General features: G+C 35.2%; 1 protein-coding gene across 1 annotated transcript in view; it reads right to left on the bottom strand.

Annotated features, from left to right (window-relative positions):
• The window catches only part of CUL3 (cullin 3), a 58,524-nt gene that overhangs the window by 6,845 nt on the left and 31,864 nt on the right, over nt 1-19,815 (bottom strand). The window contains exons 7-12 of the mRNA XM_007425576.4: nt 18,559-18,704; nt 16,848-17,024; nt 14,925-15,095; nt 13,715-13,822; nt 3,198-3,322; nt 2,595-2,691 (exon numbers count right to left, since the gene is read on the bottom strand). Of these exons, the coding sequence (XP_007425638.1) occupies nt 2,595-2,691; nt 3,198-3,322; nt 13,715-13,822; nt 14,925-15,095; nt 16,848-17,024; nt 18,559-18,704 (824 nt within the window). The remainder of the gene's footprint in view (nt 1-2,594; nt 2,692-3,197; nt 3,323-13,714; nt 13,823-14,924; nt 15,096-16,847; nt 17,025-18,558; nt 18,705-19,815) is intronic.

The raw sequence follows: 19,815 nt of genomic DNA, 5'->3' as shown, positions 1-19,815 counted from the left end.
AACAGTGCAAGTAGTCCTTGCTTAAGGACTAAATTGTGACAGGCAACTCCATCACTAAGTGATGTGGTCGTTAAGTGAGACATCACATGACTGCAACTTGTGATTTCACTGCCGACTTCTCCATTGACTCTGCTTGTTGGAAGTTGGTTGTGAAGCCTGCAAATGGCGATCACGTGACCATAGGACGCTGCGACAGTTGTAAACGCCTGCTGGTTGCAAAGTGCCTGAATATCAATCATGTGACCACAGGGATGCTACAACAGTCATTAAGTACGAGGACCGGTCATAAAGTTACTTTTTCAGTGCCACTGTAACTTCAAACAGTCGCTAAACAGGGCACTCATTAAGCAAGGACTCCCTGTACTGTGGAGAAAAACTGGAAGTTTATGTGGTCCTGATTCTCTGAGAGTATTTGGCAGAAAAACTGAGATGCCTCTATTAACATCAGTTTATAATTTCATCTGTACATTCACAACGCTACTTTATATAGTAAATCTTCCTTCCAAACTACCATTTTGTGCATAGTAAGATTAACAATGGCAGGTGCTGGCACAAATTAAAGTCCTAATTTCTTTACAAGTTTCACATTTTTCCAACTGTGTGATTCGCTGTACTTCTGTATCATTTCATAATTTTGATTTAAACAGAATACATTAAAAAGTCTTTCCATTTATGCATATTTTGTAAACAAGTTTATCTAATATGCATTTTAAAAATATCTTTAAAATACAGTCAGGTCCAGAAATATTGGGACATCGACACAATTCTAACATCTTTGGCTCTATATGAAACAAACACAATGTGCATTAACTGCAGACTGTCAGCTTTAATTTGAGGGTATGTACATCCAACTCAGGTGAACCGTGTAGGAATTACAACAGTTTGCATATGTGCCTCCCACTTGTGAAGGGACCAAAAGTAATGGGACAATTGGCTTCTCAGCTGTTCCATGGCCAGGTGTGTGATATCCCCTCAGTACCCCAATTACAATGTGCAGATAAAAGGCCCAGAGTTCAATTCAAGTGTGCTATTTGCATTTGGAATCTGTTGCTGTCAACTCTCAAGATGAGATCCAAAGAGCTATCACTATCAGTGAAGCAAGCCATCATTAGGCTGAAGAAACAAAACAAACCCATCAGAGAGATAGCAAGAACATTAGGCGTGGCCAAAGCAACTGTTTGGAACATTCTCAAAAAGAAGGAACGCACCGGTGAGCTCAGCAACACCAAAAGACCCGGGAGACAACAGAAAACAACTGTGGTGGATGACCGAAGAATTCGTTCCCTGGTGAAGAAAACACCCTTCACAACAGTTGGCCAGATCAAGAACACTCTCCAGTAGGTAGGTGTATGTGTGCCAAAGTCAACAATCAAAAGAAGACTTCACCAGAGTGAATACAGAGGGTTCACCACAAGATGTAAACCATTGGTGAGCCTCAAAAACAGGAAGGCCAGATTAGAGTTTGCCAAACGATATCTAAGAAAGCCTTCACAGTTCTGGAACAACATCCTATGGACAGATGAGACCAAGATCAACTTGTACCAGAGTGATGGGAAGAGAAGAGTATGGAGAAGGAAAGGAACTGCTCATGATCCTAAGCATACCACCTCATCAGTGAAGCATGGTGGTGGTAGTGTCATGGCATGGGCATGTATGGCTGCCAATGGAACTGGTTCTCCTGTATTTATTGATGATGTGACTGCTGACAAAAGCAGCAGGATGAATTCTGCAGTGTTTCGGGCAATATTATCTGCTCACATTCAGCCAAATGCTGCAGAACTCATTGGACGGCGCTTCACAGTACAGATGGACAATGACCCAAAGCATACTGCAAAAGCAACCAAAGAGTGTTTGAAGGGACGGAAGTGGAATGTTATGCAATGGCCAAGTCAATCACCTGACCTGAATCCCATTGAGCATGCATTTCACTTGCTGAAGACAAAACTGAAGGGAAAATGCCCCAAGAACAAGCAGGAACTGAAGACAGTTGCAGTAGAGGCCTGGCAGAGCATCACCAGGGATGAAACCCAGCGTCTGGTGATGTCTATGCGTTCCAGACTTCAGGCTGTGATTGACTGCAACGGATTTGCAACCAAGTATTAAAAAGGGAAAGTTTGATGTATGATTATTATTCTGTCCCATTACTTTTGGTCCCTTAACAAGTGGGAGGCACATATGCAAACTGTTGTAATTCCTACACCGTTCACCTGAGTTGGATGTACATACCCTCAAATTAAAGCTGACAGTCTGCAGTTAACGCACATTGTGTTTGTTTCATTCCAAATCCATTGTGGTGGTGTATAGAGCCAAACATGTTAGAATTGTGTCGATGTCCCAATATTTCTGGACCTGACTGTATATTTCTTTCATATACGCATTTTTAATATTTTAATGACTATATTCATTTTTATGTCCATTATTTCTTAATACACTTCTGTATGCATTTTTTGCTTAAAGCATATGTAAAATTTGGAAGGTGGTTATTCTGAAAGACAACTGAATGCCATATTAAACATTTTTTGGAAAGTGCAAATGCAGTACATTTTCATTAAAATGTGAATCAGACCACATTATTTATAGGCAAGGGCACTTACTTTCTTTACAGGACCATAGAAGGTGGCATTAAGATCTGCAGAACCCATGTGATGTTGGAGTGTTAGCTGCCGTCCACTATGTTTGGCTAAATAAAATCTACAAAATTCAAGAATATCAACATACATTTGCCTAACTATTACTGTAGATTTCCCACAAAAAAGGCTTTTTAAAGTCCATATAAAAATTGTTTAATTTATTGGCAAACATCAGTTATTTCAAAAAGCAGATATAAGCAAAATTCCTTCCAAAACCATAGTTCAAAAGTTAATGTTATCTTAAATGTTTCATATTAATTATGATCCTATAATTGTGAACCACCCAGAGTCACATATGAAAGATGGGTAGCTACACAAATCTAATAAATAAATAAGAACCGATAAGAATCCAAAGAATGCTTCTAAGTCTCCACTGTCTACATGTTTTTTTAAAAAAAATCTTGAGATTCCCAAATATTGTTGCAAGAGGAACTTTCAGAACACTTAGTGTGGATGCAGAATAATTTAGAACATAAATACACACAAGGATTTGGCCATTAACTATGTTTTAAAACAAATGCACAAATTCCACCAGCAAGCAAGAAAAAAATCTTAACAATTTCTTACCTCCTAAATATTTCAAAAGCATGCCTGGGGGCTGGGGGAATGTTGCACTTTGGTGTGGCCGACTGAGTGGGCCAGTAACCCGTTGTGAGAACCCGCACTGTCAGATCAACACCACCTAATGAGACCTATAAAAATAAAGGCAAAACAATGCACTGTATCCTCTTATAATCCCCCCCTTTCAATATTCCATATATTTTATGTATTTATATATAGGAATTTATATTCCTAGCTTTGTTATACCGGCACAGAATGTAAAATATGAAATGATGCTGAGAGAAATATATTCTGTTGAAGATAGGGGACTGAAAAATCAATTAGATCAGATTAATATACCCCAAACATTGGGACTGGATAACTATAAATGAAGGCAAATGTTTCAATATATCTAAGATTCCACTGAAGCATTCAGAACTGGATAGCCATTTTCAACAATTTCCCACATATTATTCTTAATTTTCCATGCAATTTTGTTCCAGAGTTTACCACCAATATTAACAACTGACCATTAGTTAAATCCCAACTGTTCATAGTGCTGAGGATAGCTATTAGATATGAAAGCCAGACTTTCCAAGCTCACAGGTAGTATATCTGCTTTAATACTTGATAGAAGCAACAGAGGAGACTGAATATAGGGGATGTGCAAAACATTATGCTTATCAACTATTTTGTGAAGGTACAACTGGTTTTAAGTGGTCCATGTCCAAAGTGAAACATGTACAATTTGGGTACTTTGTCCATGCATGGAACAAAACAGAACTGTTTCTGTCCCAGAAGTAGTTTCGGGCAGAAGGAATAGGGAGAAATGCAAGAAGATAGGTGGCTGAAGGGAAGGAGGGAAAGTAGAGGGAAACTGTGGGAACAAAGATGGGCCAGTGGGAGATGACACACTGATAGCTGCTGAACAGAGAAAGGGAGTATTATACACTAACCCGCGTTCTTCATCTTGCCCAGATTCTGTTTCATCCCAAACCTAAATTCTAGTGTTCTGGAATTTGGTTCTGCCAAACCATGGCTGGCCCAAAGTAGTTTGACAGAACCTCCAGAAGGGAGTGATTTTATTCTAGGTTAAAAAAAAAAAAAAAAGCAATTTTCCCATTTTGTGCACACCCTGAGCTGAATGCTTTTATATCCATCTGTAGATCTCTACAAGAATCTGAGTATCTGCTATTGGAAACAGAATGCTATACAGTATGAGTGCGTGATCTGACCGAACAAGACTCTTAATATAACAAACATAAGAATGTAATACAATGTTAAATTATATCTCTATATCCTGCCTTAACATTTATTTACCAAACAATTATACAATTAAATACACCATGGGCCCCTTCAGGGAGGAAGAAAATAATAGAACAAAAACAACAATATTGGTGGCTATCCTGGGGAAGATGGGGAGGTCCTGATACCTCGGTTAGCTAACCGACAAGTTATTGTAATCTACAGATTCTATCCAAAAAATCAGTTTGACAAATGAACTAAGATGTTCAGAGCCCTCAAAAGCAATTATCATTAGCAAGAGATTTTGTTATGTTTTTTAAAATGCATGAATTACAAAAAGCTTTAAATGCAGAACACTGCTGCCCTTAGTATATAAGATCCTGAATTATTTAATTAGTTTTCATTACAAAAATCAGTATCTGCCATCTGCTGGTGAAGTAGTTCAGTTAGATTTATTTTTGGAATATATCTAAACCAAGTTTAATGTGTAATAAAAGGACTGATTGAGCAATCATATGCAAATTAATGCATACTAATTACCTATGTGCACAACACCCTGTCCCTAAATCCCTCAGAACCACAGTGAAGTTTTATTTTGTAGAACCCAGAAAGAAGTGATTTTTAGAGAGAAGCATCTACAATTAGTACTGGGCTAACACTGAAGGTGGTTTCTCTTGTTGGAACTATGTATTGCTTTCTTTCATCTTGCAAAATTACAGAATTAAAGGGATTAGGATTACAGGAGAGAGGACTCTTTTGTATCTTATGTTTTAGTTTATTTTGACTTTACAAGATAGCAAGCCTTGGGACTGTTGATACATAGTGATACAGTAGAAACTAAAATATAGTCTTTAGTCTCACAATTTTGTTTCTGGAGAATCTTATCTCCCAGTCTATCCGGTTCTGATTTAATATTAGTCATCTTTCGGTTGGTTCGTTCTAGCTTCATGGCACTTACTTGCCCTTCCACTCAGTATTTTATCCCAGCTTGCTGACTGCCTCTTTTTCTCTCTCTCTTATCTGAAACTACTGCTCCTGCACCCAGAAAGCAACTATCTTCCCATACTGTTTCTTCCCCAAGCCCCACAATTGGTTGCCCTTATGCAATCTTGGGGCCCCTGTCTGACAGTGCCAGTTCTGCTGCACTCATCTTTTGCCCAACACCTCTGTCTTAAGGGCTACAGGAGCAGTGCTGGCCTTTCCGTTTCAAATGCTTGCACAGCTGCAAACCTTGTCCACCCACTAACTTTCCCTAGCCTCTCTGGGGCCTTCGTTGCTTCTATCTACTTTTGTCTCACCCAATTTTCTCTACCTGATTAACTGAACGTTCAATATTGCTAGAAAGAAGGAATATTTTTTGCTTTCTTCTTAGAAATGATTTCATTAAGTTTCATTGTCAACCCTTTTCAATTGTAACTTCATGCACTTTTCTTGGCTGGCCTCATAAAATATCCTATCTTTCAGAACAATTTATATGATGCTTACTGCTGGCTCTACATTTAATCTTAGACACTGCCATTTCAAATTAAGTATATCCAAAACAAAAGTTCTTATCTTTCCTCCTTATCCATGGTACAGCTGCAAATACTGTATTTAAAATCCCATTCTTTCCTTGGCTTTGCATAAACAGTATCCTGTCAAGTCATAGATTTCTCTTTATAACGTTTCTCTCTGCCCTTGATAATCATGGAAGAACATGATCAGTCTTCTCTGTGGCCTTTTTTTAAATCAGAACTCAGACCCATTTTAACGAAATATCTAGATTATGGTATTCTACACAGTGTCTCTCTAATTCTCTAAATCAGCTTTATTTTCTGTTTTTGTTAGTATATGTAGGGTGATGAAAATTTACAATTTCTAAAGACGTAGTAGTTGTATGTTGTTATATATAATTTTAGGTTTAAATAATAGCCAACTTTAAAAGCTAACGAATTTAGCTGATATGCTTACATACTATACTGTGAATAGAATAAGAATTCCAAGAGAAACAGTTTCTTTTATAGTTGATTACCTACCCTTTTCCCTTCTAGATGCAAAACAATACAAACTTAAAAAATAAACCATGTACAAGATTGTTCATTAATTTTTGCTTATGCTGGCTTCATAATTCAAATTGGTTGGAAATGCAACAACTTTCTTAGTCCAAAGAGTACAATTTTCAAAATGTGTGCAGTTATAATATTGATTATCAAACTTCTTTGTCTTGAAAAGCAAATGGCAGCAGCATTCATTTCTAAGTGTTAGAGAAAGAATGTAAAGGAAAAATATAAGGACTCCTAATCAGAATCATTGGGGGAGGGAATAGAATAGTTGAAAGTATGTTAAAAAAGCAACATAGCAAATATAAGGTCATTCCAAGCTATGATTAATCACAGTAAGCTGAGGTATATGCTTCCAAATGGTAACCAAAAATCAAAATAAACCTGGTTCAAGTATTTCCACTGGTCTGTTCAAAGTGGGACCATCCCTATACCATGATTCCAACATGCTGATTAAATGTATAGGTTTGGCATCAAACATATGAATCATTGTTCCACCTGAATCTTTCTTAAGGGATTTAAACCATATTCAAATTACAGGGTCTTAAAGGAGAAGTGTATAGTTATTTTAAATTGGCATCTAGTCTTCAACTGTATTTTTGGAGCTTGTTTCAGTGACTCTTAAAGACTGTCTAATTCCATAAAGAAAACCTCCTGAGAAAAGTAGCAGGTGCATAAAATGAGACACTCTCAAATCAGAGAAGTAAAGATGGAGTAATAACAGTAATATAGGATTAGTTTAATGGTAACAATTGAAACATAAGGATTTAGACAAAGACTTTATTTACCAGAATAATTTGCTTTTCTTGTTAATAAAATAAATGTTTTTGTTTGTTATTAACTTTTTAAGGCCTGTTTAATAGATTGTATTTTCCTCTGTATCTTCTATAATGCATGGACATTAGAAATTAATTTCCTATGCAGAAACGCAGCAGTAGAAATAGATCTGAGTGTTATGACAAATTATGCAGTTTTTCTTTAGATGTGTGAGACCACTTGGAATATGACCATAATAAAGATTAAACTAATAAGACTACTGAATCAAGTTCGATTATTTATGTACTGTTTGAAAATGTTAGCTGGTTCAGAGTACTGCAGAAAGGCTACTAGAAGAATATTACTTTGCAAATTACTTCTTAGAGAACTAAGTTTTTCCTGGGCATACAATTCAAAGTGCTATTTTTATTCTTTAAAACTCTAATACATATTTGAAGGATCACATGTTACTCTCTGAATCTAGCCAGCAGCTGGGATTTTCATCCATATCCTTTCTCAAGTTATCATTCTTGCGGAAATTAGGTAAGCATCAAAGCAGGGAAAAGATACTTAGTTTTACTGTCCTCCAATTTTAGAATTTAATTCTCAAGGGGAACTTCTTAGTACTTTTATTATCTTTTAAGAATCATATTATTCATATTTTATTTTTCAGGGCCAGAATACAGTTATTTTAGGATCAAAGGTTTGGTTAAGAAGTTGATTTGGTGGTGAAAGAATTGCTGTTGCTTTTTGTGTTTTGAGCTGTACAGCTGCATACAAAAGTTGAGGAGCCCTTGGTCAAACTATATGTTTCAATAAATCCAACTTAACAGAAGCTGACATAACTTCTACATGGTACAAAGTTAAACAAAATATCTTTCTACAATTTTGGAAAAAAAAAAACAACTGCAGTTGTTTCCAGATACAAAATAAGACGACAATATGTCAGGTGTTTATGACAAATTACTGACTAAATTTGAACAGGACTCTAAAGACATCAAGGATATGCAAACAGCACATCAAGAATCATCCTCATAACAGAGCATTTAAAGGTCATACGGATGCTAGACTACAAATAGCAGGAACAGAACTGCATAGAAATAACTTAAAGTTCACAGGAATATCTGAACGTTTTGGAAGAGAAGAACATTTACTGGAACATTTACTTCATCAGCATATATCACTACAACTTCAAGAAATCTACAGAATAAACAGATGGAGAGCACACAGAAGTTCTCCCAGATATACTGAGCAAGAAAAGAGATAGGAGATTCTGACATCTACTTTGCATGAAAGAAAGATCAAATACAGGTGAGCTATGTCATTTTATCTGAAAGTCTTCATGTATGGCAGCAAAGCCTTTGAATACAGGTAGTCCTATGTTTAAGAAAGAGTTCCGTTCCCAAGGTCTGTCTAAGTCGAATTTGTATGTATGCCTGAACAGTATTATTGTATAATACTGTATAAGTAATATTGTGTAATTAACTCGAACCATTGTGTATTTAACTCGAATCATGTATTTAACTCAAATTTTTCTACAATAAGCTCTGTTCTTAACTACAAGTTGTCCTTAAACTGGGCATTCTTAACCCAGGAACTATCTGTATTCAACAGAAGATGCCAGTAGAATATTTAAGTCAATAACAGTAACAGTACAGGCCAAAACCAAGCAAACAGAAAAACAAAAACTGGATCAAGCAGCAGATCTTTCTTTATACTTTAAGCTGAAAACTGACATCATGGATTCCACTGAAAAGTCCATTTCAAAGGAAAAAAAAAGATTTATTTTGAAAATAGAAAAGGGAAATGCAAATGGCTCCAAGAAATGCATATTAGAAGGACAAAGTTAATTTTGTTAGAATATAAATGTTTAGGTCAAAAATTTGTAGCCTTGGGCAAATGGGAAAAAATGGACTAGTTGTCTATATTAGAAATTTATCACAGAATCCGAAAAAACAAGCTCAACATGAGGGAAGAAGATTTTTACTATTAAAAGTTCAAACTGAACATGGAAAAGTAACAATTGCTTCAATTTATGCTCCAAATGATAATAAAACAAAATTATATGATTTTTTTTTCCAATCATTTTTTGGAATTGGAGAGGGAGGTATTTTGATTCTTGGAGATATGAATGGGTCTTCCCCAAATCCTGACAAATCTGCTTCATATAAACTCAAAAATGTTTCAGAATACATAACATTACAGGTAGTCCTCACTTAATGACCATTCATTTAGCTACTGTTCAAAGTTAAGATGGCGTTGAAAAAAGCTACTCACGACGGATCCCTGCACTTACAACCGTCGCAGCACCCTTGTGATCGTGTGATTGCCATTTACTACCTTTCCAGCCAGTTTCTGGCAAGCAAAATCAATTGGGAACCATGTGATTTGCTTAACGGACGCATGATTTGCTTAACGACCGTGGTGATTCACTTAACGACTACTGCAAAAAAAGTCACAAAATCGGGTGCAGTTACATGATGCCTCGCTTAATGACCGCCCTGCTCAATGACAAATTTTCCAGTCCTTATTGTGGCCGTAAACCGAGGACTACCTATACTCTCTTTTTCAGACATAAAGAGACATAAATACCCTCTAGAGAAAGAATATACTTATTGTTCTTCTGTTCACAAAACTTGCTTAAGAATAGACATGTGTTGGATGTCCAATTCATTATTAACCAAACTTAAAGGTATGAAAACTGCAGCTGTTACTTATGCAGATCGTACCCCCAAAATTATAAGAATGCACAGAAAAACATGTTTCTTTGTCCATGATATGAGATTCTAGAAAAGACTTTACAGGAGGTGTGTTTATTTCTTTGGCTATTTATTTATTATTTATTCTATTTATCTAATACAAAGAAAATCATACAAAAGCCAAAGTATATATTAATGAATGAATGGATTGAAGCAATTAAAATCAAGACATAAGCAAAACCCAATCTTGGATTTAGAGAAAAAGATTAAAGTGAATGTTAATTAACTGGATTTAATAGAAGTAAAAGCAACAAGAAGTTAAATTTTGCTAGAGAAATACTTTGAGGGGTGTAGGCCTATCAACTGTGAAACGACAAAAGGAAACAATTATTGCTTCCATTTAGATGTCAGGATCATGTGTCAACCTCACAGGACAAAGCAATATGTTAATGTGTTAAATATTCTTGATTATCAAGCAACTGACCCAGGTAATGAGTGAGATACAATGAAGTTAAGTAATTCCTTCTTCATGGCAAAAGAGGGGAATTATCCAATTCATCCAAAGTCATATAGGCCTATCACTCTATATTCAATATAGAGAGATTACAAAGGTTTTACAACATTTGCAAAGAGATTAAATGGACTTTAAACTAATTTAATGCATCCTGATCAGACTGGATTTGCCCCCAAAAGATATACAGGGGTTAATATGAGATTTGAATATCACTAATAGTATAAATCAAAAACAAGAAAGTATCTATTATTTTTCTTGACACAGGGAAAGCCTCTATTTGGAATGGTCTTTCATATTCCCAACACTTAAGATGAATGCAGTTCCAATTTTCTCACATGAATACAGAGCATTTATAAGAAACAAGAAACCAAGGTAATAGCAAATGGACTTTTATCATAAAAATGAATTATAAGGAAGGGGACAAAGCAAAGTTGCCTCCCTCTTCTGTTTTTTATTTCTACTGCCATTCAAACCCTTGGCAAGGAAGATATGACAAGAAAATAAAATTTCAGGAATTAAATAGGCAAATGAAGAACATTAATTAAAAATATATGCTGATGATGCTCTACTAAAGAATTACCCATCCAAGGAATTCCCTAGAATCAATAATGAAACATATATAGCAATATGGTGGAGTATCAGGATGTTGGATTAATAAGAACAAGACTCAAATGATCACATGGAATTTATTTGAAGAAAAAAAGCAGTATCTGCACAAATAACAGAGCTTAATATCACTGCTAAATGATCAGGTACTTGCAAACTTACCTAACAAAAAGCAATACAGATTTATAATTACTTGCAGTATTAGAAGAAAATAACAGATATTTCAAGATGGAGAAAGTTAGATTTGTCCTGGTTAGGAAGAATATTAGCAGTAAAAATGAGTATTTTATCAAAGTGTAATTGTATATTTCAAATGATTCCAATTAGAATTGAATATATTATATTGTAGGGAGTCAGAGAAATGATCTTGAGGGAAAAAGGCAAGAACTGTTACATACTAATTCCTGGGAAGCAAGATAGTATCTGGAAGAGACTTAGGCAGGCTCCTCCCTGATTTGCTAGGGTATAAGAAAGAGGGGAGGCAAAGCACAATCAGGTTTTCAAGATTCTGTTATTGTAGCATATCCCAAAAAAGTATAGCTATAATCTTCCTATGGAGTTGGCTTCCTGATGTGATCTACCTTGTAAGACTTGACATATATTAAATGAGTGGCAGAGGCAAATAACTGATTTTATATGGTCAAATAAAGATCAAGAATCACAATTTTATAAGATGTGAAAGAATGGAGTGTATTAGGAATACCAAATTTTAAACTGTATTATCAAGCCAGCTGTATAATTTGGATTGCAGAATTGATTGTATCATCTTATGGCTGGGTTATTTCTACTGAGAGAGCAGAACTCCTACATGATTTGCAAACATATCTTTGGCTGGATACAAACAGACATGCAAAACATACAAAGGAATACTCAAACATAAACGGAGTATTAAAATAATGGAATAAACATAGAAAAAGAATTAGCCCAGACTTACTACCCTTCACTTCAATATTTATTTTCACAAAGATGAATGTACAAAAAATATGATTGTGTGTGTGTGTGTGTGCGCGCGATAGATTGCAATAGTTATTCTTAATAAAATAAAAATGAAATCTTTCAAGGCTGTTTCTTTAGAGTGGTTGGAGTTACCTCCCTGGTTTTAATATCTTGAAAAAAGCAGTATAGTCCAAAAGAAAACAAGGCAGAATACTTAGAGATTTGACTAAATTAAAAAGATAAACTTCATAATACTTACAAGACGTACAAACAAGTTATTAAAATACCATTCAGAAACTTAACAAGTTAAAAGACTATATGATTAAATGGATGCAGAATCTAAATTGATAAAGGAAAATTGATATTCAACAATGGGAATATCAATGGAAGACAAATGTAAAATTTACCATGAATATCAGACAAAATGGGTAGAAGGTGTTTTACCGTTGGAAACTTATTCCAGTGCTGATTTGCCAAAATAGATGTAATTCACTTTCTAAAAACTGCTGGAAATTCAATAATCAGGTCAGATCATTTTTTCAAATCAATGGCATTGTTATTAAGTTCAAGAATCCTGAACATTATTTATTAGGGAATGAAATAAATCTTAAAGGTGGAATTGTCTTTTCTGTCAGCTGTGGGAATATACATCGATGTAAACAAGAAATTTGTACTTGAAAAATAAATCTGATGGAAATATGACAACATGATTATGCACATTTGTATTTGTAACCCGCTTTGACTCGCTGTTCAATGTTTGGTAAGATTTTTTAAGAATAAAAAAGCTAAAGAAAAAAAGAAAAAAGAAAAATAAATCTGATGTAGAATTTAATTCAACTTGGAAACCATTCATGAATTAAAGTCTACATATGGACTTGTACCATATCTAAAGCCATCTGAAGTTTGGGTTTCTCTTAAGGTTTTAATATATTAATTCTTGTATATAAGGATAGAACTTTTTGGATGAGATAGAAACTCTGGCTAATTGTTAATTTTGACCTATAATTTGACTATCTACTTTTATTAATTATTAAATATTATTTTAATGTAATTTTGTTCTCTTTTATATGCAGCACTAATCTAATGTTACTCTGACATTTTTACTCGGTTTTACACAGCTTACAATTTTTTTTATTTTACTTTTGTCTTATTTCTTTTCTGAGCTTTTTTTGGGGGGGGCTCTGGATTGTGTTTTTAAATATCTTTCTTTTTTTTAAAGTATATGGCAGGTGCAAAAGCATGAAAGATATAAGCAGGTATGAGAGGGAGTACCGTATATGTAGAATGGTAGGTAGCATCCTGGTAAACTGGTACTTTGAAATGTTTTTTTTCTTCAGTAGCCATTCTGCAACATAGTTGTTAAGAGACAGTTCTCATACAGTCAGAGGAAAATGACTTGGTATCAAATCTGTCCATTGCCCAAAACAAGACACAGATGGAACTCTAGCCTTGTGCCCAAAAGAGAGTGCTCTCTAGCCTATTGCATAGCTCAGGCAAAAGGAAGAGGCACAGAAATAAAAACTTTGATTTCACTATAGGAATGACTTACTTTTGATACATAATGGTTGCTGGAATTCTTTTGTAAGGCTTCTTAGGATTTTTTTCTTTTTTTACAGTAAATTACTTGCTCAGCCTTGGCAGGGTGATACCTGACAAAGGCTCACACACCCGGTTCTCCAACTTCCAAATGTCTCCACCAGATCAAAAAGTCTGTGAATCCCCGGAGTAAGCCAAAAATGTGCATCTTACCCCTGTTGCCTGTAGATGTTGCCTAAATTCATCCATTGTTGTGTTTGAGATGCTCATGTCCCTGAACATTCCTTCCAATTTTGATGTGAACTGACATCCACATTCAGTCTGCAAAAGGAAGTTATTTATAGCATGATTTTAAATTAAAAAAAAGCATCTTCAGGCTGGCTATTTAGAATTACAGTACAAATATTTAAGTACTTTTCCTCTATAAATAAGAACATTATGAAAAAATACCTCATTCTATTTGGTTCCAAGCACTAATAAAGCAGCAGTAAACATCAACAAGTAATGATGCTAATTTATACCTTTCGACTGTCAAGAGATCTAATTACTCTAATAAAGTTTACTGAAAATAAGAATTTACCATCCCAATCTTTTAAAATTCAACATGGAATAGAGAATGGCAATATTCCCATTAAATCTCTCTAAATCATTAATTTTCTTAGACCTCTCAAAGCATAGATCATCCTTATATATCATTGCAAATTCATATTCATTCAAGCACGTGCTAAAAGTAGGAATGTAAAACTTTGTGGTTTGGGGGATTGGATGGGAATTTTGCCTTCCAGGAGGACTGTTTTTAGGAACCACTAACTTACAGAATCAATCCATCTGCTTCTTCCAAGCAGGACGAAAAAAAAATCATATTCTATGAATAAGGAAGATACTTGCAGCTTGAAGAAAAATACCTTCCCTATCCACTAGGACTTTCTCAGTAGTCTACAATGACAACTCTTGCATGATTTCCCAGATTGCAGCATAAGTGCATACTCAAAGTTCATAGGAAGCAATATCTTAATTATTCGAGCTTCAGATTTTAAAAATAGCATTGATGCTTTTGATTTATATTCTGCATTTCTACTGGAACTCAAGCTGAGATAGCCCACAATAGTCCTATGAGGTAATCTGAGCTGAGAGACTGTGACTGGCACTACATCACATTGAGATTCCATGGCTGAAAATGGATTTGAACTTGGGTCCTCAGACTTAGTCCAACTTTTTAACCACTATACTATACTGACTTAATAATTCTTTGCTGACAAAAACAAAATGTTTGAACAAAATATAGCTGCTTAACATTGTATAACATTTACAATTAATTGAAAGAATTGATTACATTGCAATTTGTCCCATTGAATAAACATTGGCATAAAACTAAAGCTAAGTGGAAAAGTCACTAAGAAATAGTTATAGAGACTGATCTTACCTTTAGCTTAGATATCATATTTTTCTCTGAGTCATCTGAAACGCTTTTGTTTGTCAGAAGCCTCCTTGCTAAGTGCTGCTTATAGTATCGTTCAAATACATCTTTTTCTTGCATAAATCTAAACAAAACCATTGCCTTGTCCAATATAGTCTCTACTTCTTGCTCAGTTAGCTATAAAGAGAAAAGCATTAGTCAATTTATTAATTAATAGTTAAAATAGTCAAAACTATGACTTTTATAGAAAATATTTCTCAAAAATAAATTATTTTATTATTTAAAATAAATGCTGTTAATTTAGGCAGGATTTGAAAAACTAGGAATATTTTATCTGACCCATTCTTGACCTGAACAAAACAAAAACAAAACTCAAACCACTATAAATGCTTGTGTGCAACATTTATAACAAAAAAGTTCACCTTAATGAAATAAAGTTACTTAATATTTTAGTCTTGAATCTTTAAAAGTGACAGCTTAAACAACCATGTTGCCACAAGTAATTGGGTCTCGTTCCATGAAGGGCTTTATAGGTAAGGACCAGCACCTTGAATTGTATCTAGAAGCAAACTGGCAACCAGTGCAGCTCACAAAGAAGTGCATACTGAGGTATGCCAATAACTATTCATGCCTCTGCATTTTGGACCAGCTGAAGTTTCCAAGTAGTCACTAAGGGCAGCTTCAGGTAGAGTGGATTGTATTAATCCAATCATGAGGTGACTGTGGCAGGAATGACTGTGAGCTGGGACTCCCAATTCAAGAGATGCAACTGGTGCACAAGGTAAAGCTGTAGAAAGACCTTGGAGCCACAGCTGCCACCCGCTCTTCAAGCAGGAGCCATGACTCTAGGAGGACCCTTAAAATGTGCACTGGATCTGTTTGCAGCAGTGCTATCCCATCTAGAACCAAAGATACAAAATCTCCAGACCTTCGGGATTCCAAAATCCACAGCCATTCTTACAAGGGATGAGTCTGAGCCTCTTCTCCCCATCTAGACCCCCACAGCTCCCAAATGCCAAAACAGAACCTCAATGGCATCACTTGGAGGGTCTGGATTTGAGATGTACAACTGAGTCTCATCAGCATATTGATGACATCTAACTCGGTGCCAATGGATGACCTCACCCAGAAGTCTCACATAATTGTTAAACAGGAGCAGGGAGAGAACCAAACCCCTGAGGCACTCTGCAAAGCAATGGCTAGATCTCTGCCCCCCATCAACAGTGACCTAAACTGGCTCTGGAGGAAGGAGAACCACCACACCTCCCATTCCTAACCCGTGCGACAAGCATGATCAATATTGTCTTTGTACTGTGCTCAGGTCTGAAAGCTGGCAGAAAGGAATCTAGATAATGTAATTCCTTCAAAATGGGTGATAGCAAAGAGAAAGACATACAGGATGGAATAACTGAAAGACAAAAGTATCTTTCAAAATCTGTTAATTTTTGGCTCAGATACTGCCCACAATTGGCTGAGAGCTCATAACCAATCTTTCTTGTGTAAGGAAAATGTTCTCCATGCCTAGCTTAGTACCTATATATGATTTTGGTATGAGCATATTATTAACTTTTATTAGTAGTTTTCTATGTACATACCTAATTCTGACAAAGAAATGCAGGTATGGAGGCCTATACTCACTATTTAAAGATGGTTTAACAATATATACACATATGCAGTGTCTTTTGCAGAGGTTTACATCTGCAAAAGATGTAATAAAAGAAATTTATTCATTCTTTATTTTCTAAAAAAAAATCCACATCCTTATTGCTTACAAAGTTGTACAATATTTTTTTTCATATTTACAGAGCTTGTACATTCATCTGCAGTGTTTATTATTGCACTATATTAATAAATTAGCACAAAGAAATACATGTTTTTGCAGCTGTTTTGTCAGAAAAACTGCATAGTTATTAAAGAAAGTATACTTACTCCCTTGACTCCTTTTTTTAGCTTGTCATCAATAAATAACGAGAGATACTCTGGAGATCTAGAGTTGAGGTTAAGGAAATACTCAAAATCACCCGCAATAGTTTGTTTGAAGAGCCTGTCATTATTAAAAGATTCTTGAAGGAAGCGGTCAAACCTACTCTTCAAATCCAGTAAGCCCTTAGAACAACAAAGCATATTATTTTTTAGATTTCTACTATATTTTACATGAAAATCACAGTCACTATTATTTTTGGAAGTTATAGGACTGGTAACTTTAATTGTCATCAAGAATCCCGTAACTTGGATGCTGAGGTTTCCCTAGCTGTTATTCCCTAGCACCATCTTATACTCCCATAGATATATTGCCCTTGCAGTACCATAATAAAACAGAGTAAGGCTGGATGAGTATCTTTAAGAAAATGTGTGTTCTTCTATGACTCTTCTGGGGATAATGACTTGGGATTCATTCTCCTGAACTAAGCCTCCATGCTGGTATCGACAATCACAATTATTCAGCTGGATTTTTGAATGGGATTCCCTTGGCTCCAGTGAAACCATCATTTGACTAATACCAGATAGGGCTAAATTATGTGACTTATTTTTGTAGAAAACAATGCAGGATCTTGTCTGGAAATATTATATTTAAGGATATCTCTAAAATTCTATCTTCTGGAGAAGATTATGTGAATCAGATATACTTCTGATTTAGCATTTACCCAAAAGGCAGCCATGGTGATGTGTACAATATTGGAAGATAAAAATCTAGCCTGAAGCTAAGAAGGTATTTTCAAATGAAAACTGTAAAGGAGATGTATTATAAAGTGCTGCTGATTTAAATCAGCTCCCTTAACAAAGAAGGCTGCATCGTCCCCTTGTCTTCTGTGTATACTATAATATTTTATAAAGATCGAAATATTAATTGCAATAGCTTCCCAAATGATACCTTAAAGTGAAAATGAGAGAGATGGCAATCCCTAATACTGCATACCCTAAGGCAATAGACGCCTATGCTTATTGCTATTGGTCCAGAAACGTGCTTCTCTTCCTGGGAAAAGAGGCCTCCTGAAAAGCCTGGTTTGTTTCTCAAGAAAAAAAGCATTTCACTGACACAGACAGTGGTCAAAAGGAGCTTTCATCCACTTGACAAACTGGGTAGAAATTCTGGCTAGGAAAACAGTTAAATTCCTCATAACTCTAACCATCCCTGGAGAAACAAACACAGACTTATTGAGGACCCATAACTATTGACCAAGTATAATAAATTCAGCATCCTCATTTACTATCACTTCAGAGAGTCTGAACTGAGAATCTGGTCAGTTATGTTCTTCAGAGTGAGACTTTCACAAACTAACTTAGAGAAAGATTTCAGAGGGAAGAAAATGGGAGCTACATAGAGTACTTTTTACTGGAGCATTTGTGCACCTATGCACAATAGCATGAACCATATTAAGATTGCCCATCTCTGTTTTTAGTCATGAAAAAGCCTAGCTTATCTCATACAAAAAAAATTAGCTAGTTTGAGAACTTAATGAAGAGTATTAAAATGTAAATACATTTTTAAATTTCAGGGGAAAAAATTAGTCTTAATACTTTCTCTTCACTTATCTCTACCATGAAACATTATAGAATTTGAATTATGTAAGTACACTTCTGCTAAAGGAAATATTTTCATCATAAGAAAAAAAAAGAGTGGTTTAAAGACTTTGGCTACCTGAATATAGTCCACTGGGTTCTTTCCTTCACCTTCTTCAGATACAAGGGCTTTACCTTGCTCCCTCAAATAGGTACTCATACATTCACACATTGTCTTTAGACCATTTGGGACACGGCTAAATAATTTGTACATACAAGCAAGATCTACAATAGAAATATACATATTTATACTGACATCTACTACTAATATATTTCTAGCATTACACAGCAGATAAGCAAAACAAGATATTTTTGAAGTTTCATTAAATTTTCCAATTTTGTTAAATTCATCTCATGCCTTCATCCCGTCGTGGAATACAGACATGCTATCTCAATACTGAATACCATAGTGGTCTTTGACTCCTTCTACACCAAAGAATATTTTGGTTCACAACACGAAACATCTGTTGGGTGAAAACTGAAACACACAGTTACAATCTCATTGAATGCTACTAACAATATTAAGTACAGCATAATTTTTGTTGCAGGAAACAAACCAAATTGGAATTCTATTTAATTAACATACTTTGCTGATTAATTCCTAAATAAACCTTTACACTGAATATGAGGTGCTGCAATATAATCTCCAGGTTTCAAAGGAAGAAGTAATACTGAATTCAAACAAGATAGAGTTGTTATTCATTCCAGGAACTGGACTTCAGGATTTAGGAAATATACCTTTCTGGATAGGATGAAGGAGCAGGTTTACATTTTATCAGTTTTGGCTGATAAGCCAGGTATATCTCTACCTACAGAAGAGACAGCGGGTTCAGTGACTTATATGCTGGTGACTCATAACCTCAAGGTTAGAATCTTGCATTGTGCTCTTAATGGAATGGCCCATGAATGCACTCTAGAAATTGCAGCTGCCCTGAAAGTATTGCCTGTTTTAAGACATTAGCTCCCCAAAAACGTTAGTGGTTTCAAATCATCTTCTAAGTTCAATTTAAGGTGTATACAGCCTTACAAGTTGAAAGACTATGCTAGTTACAGGACCATTCAGTCCTGTATTGTCCTTCTTACATTCTAAAATCATTAAAGAGGTACTTGTTTTAAGTTCTGCTACAAGTATGTTAGACATCAAAGATCAATTATGCTTTCCCTGTGACAGGGTCCATATTATCCACAAAACTACTACTGGAGTTCAGTGAAATCCCCCTTTTATTACACTTTAGGAGGGGCTCAAAACATTTTTATCTACCTAGGTTTTTTAACATTCCTGCTTTAAATTTATCATGCTTTCAATTTGGGATGTGCCAAAACTATCATTTCAGGA

The sequence above is a fragment of the Python bivittatus genome, unplaced genomic scaffold (genome assembly GCF_059951505.1).
Source record: "Python bivittatus isolate LINGU-HERP-01145 unplaced genomic scaffold, Pbiv_v1 ctg000980_np1212, whole genome shotgun sequence".
Classification (NCBI taxonomy): Eukaryota; Metazoa; Chordata; class Lepidosauria; order Squamata; family Pythonidae; genus Python; species Python bivittatus.
The sequence above is the reverse complement of the archived record's forward strand: the minus strand, read 5'-3'. Positions and strand labels throughout refer to the sequence as shown.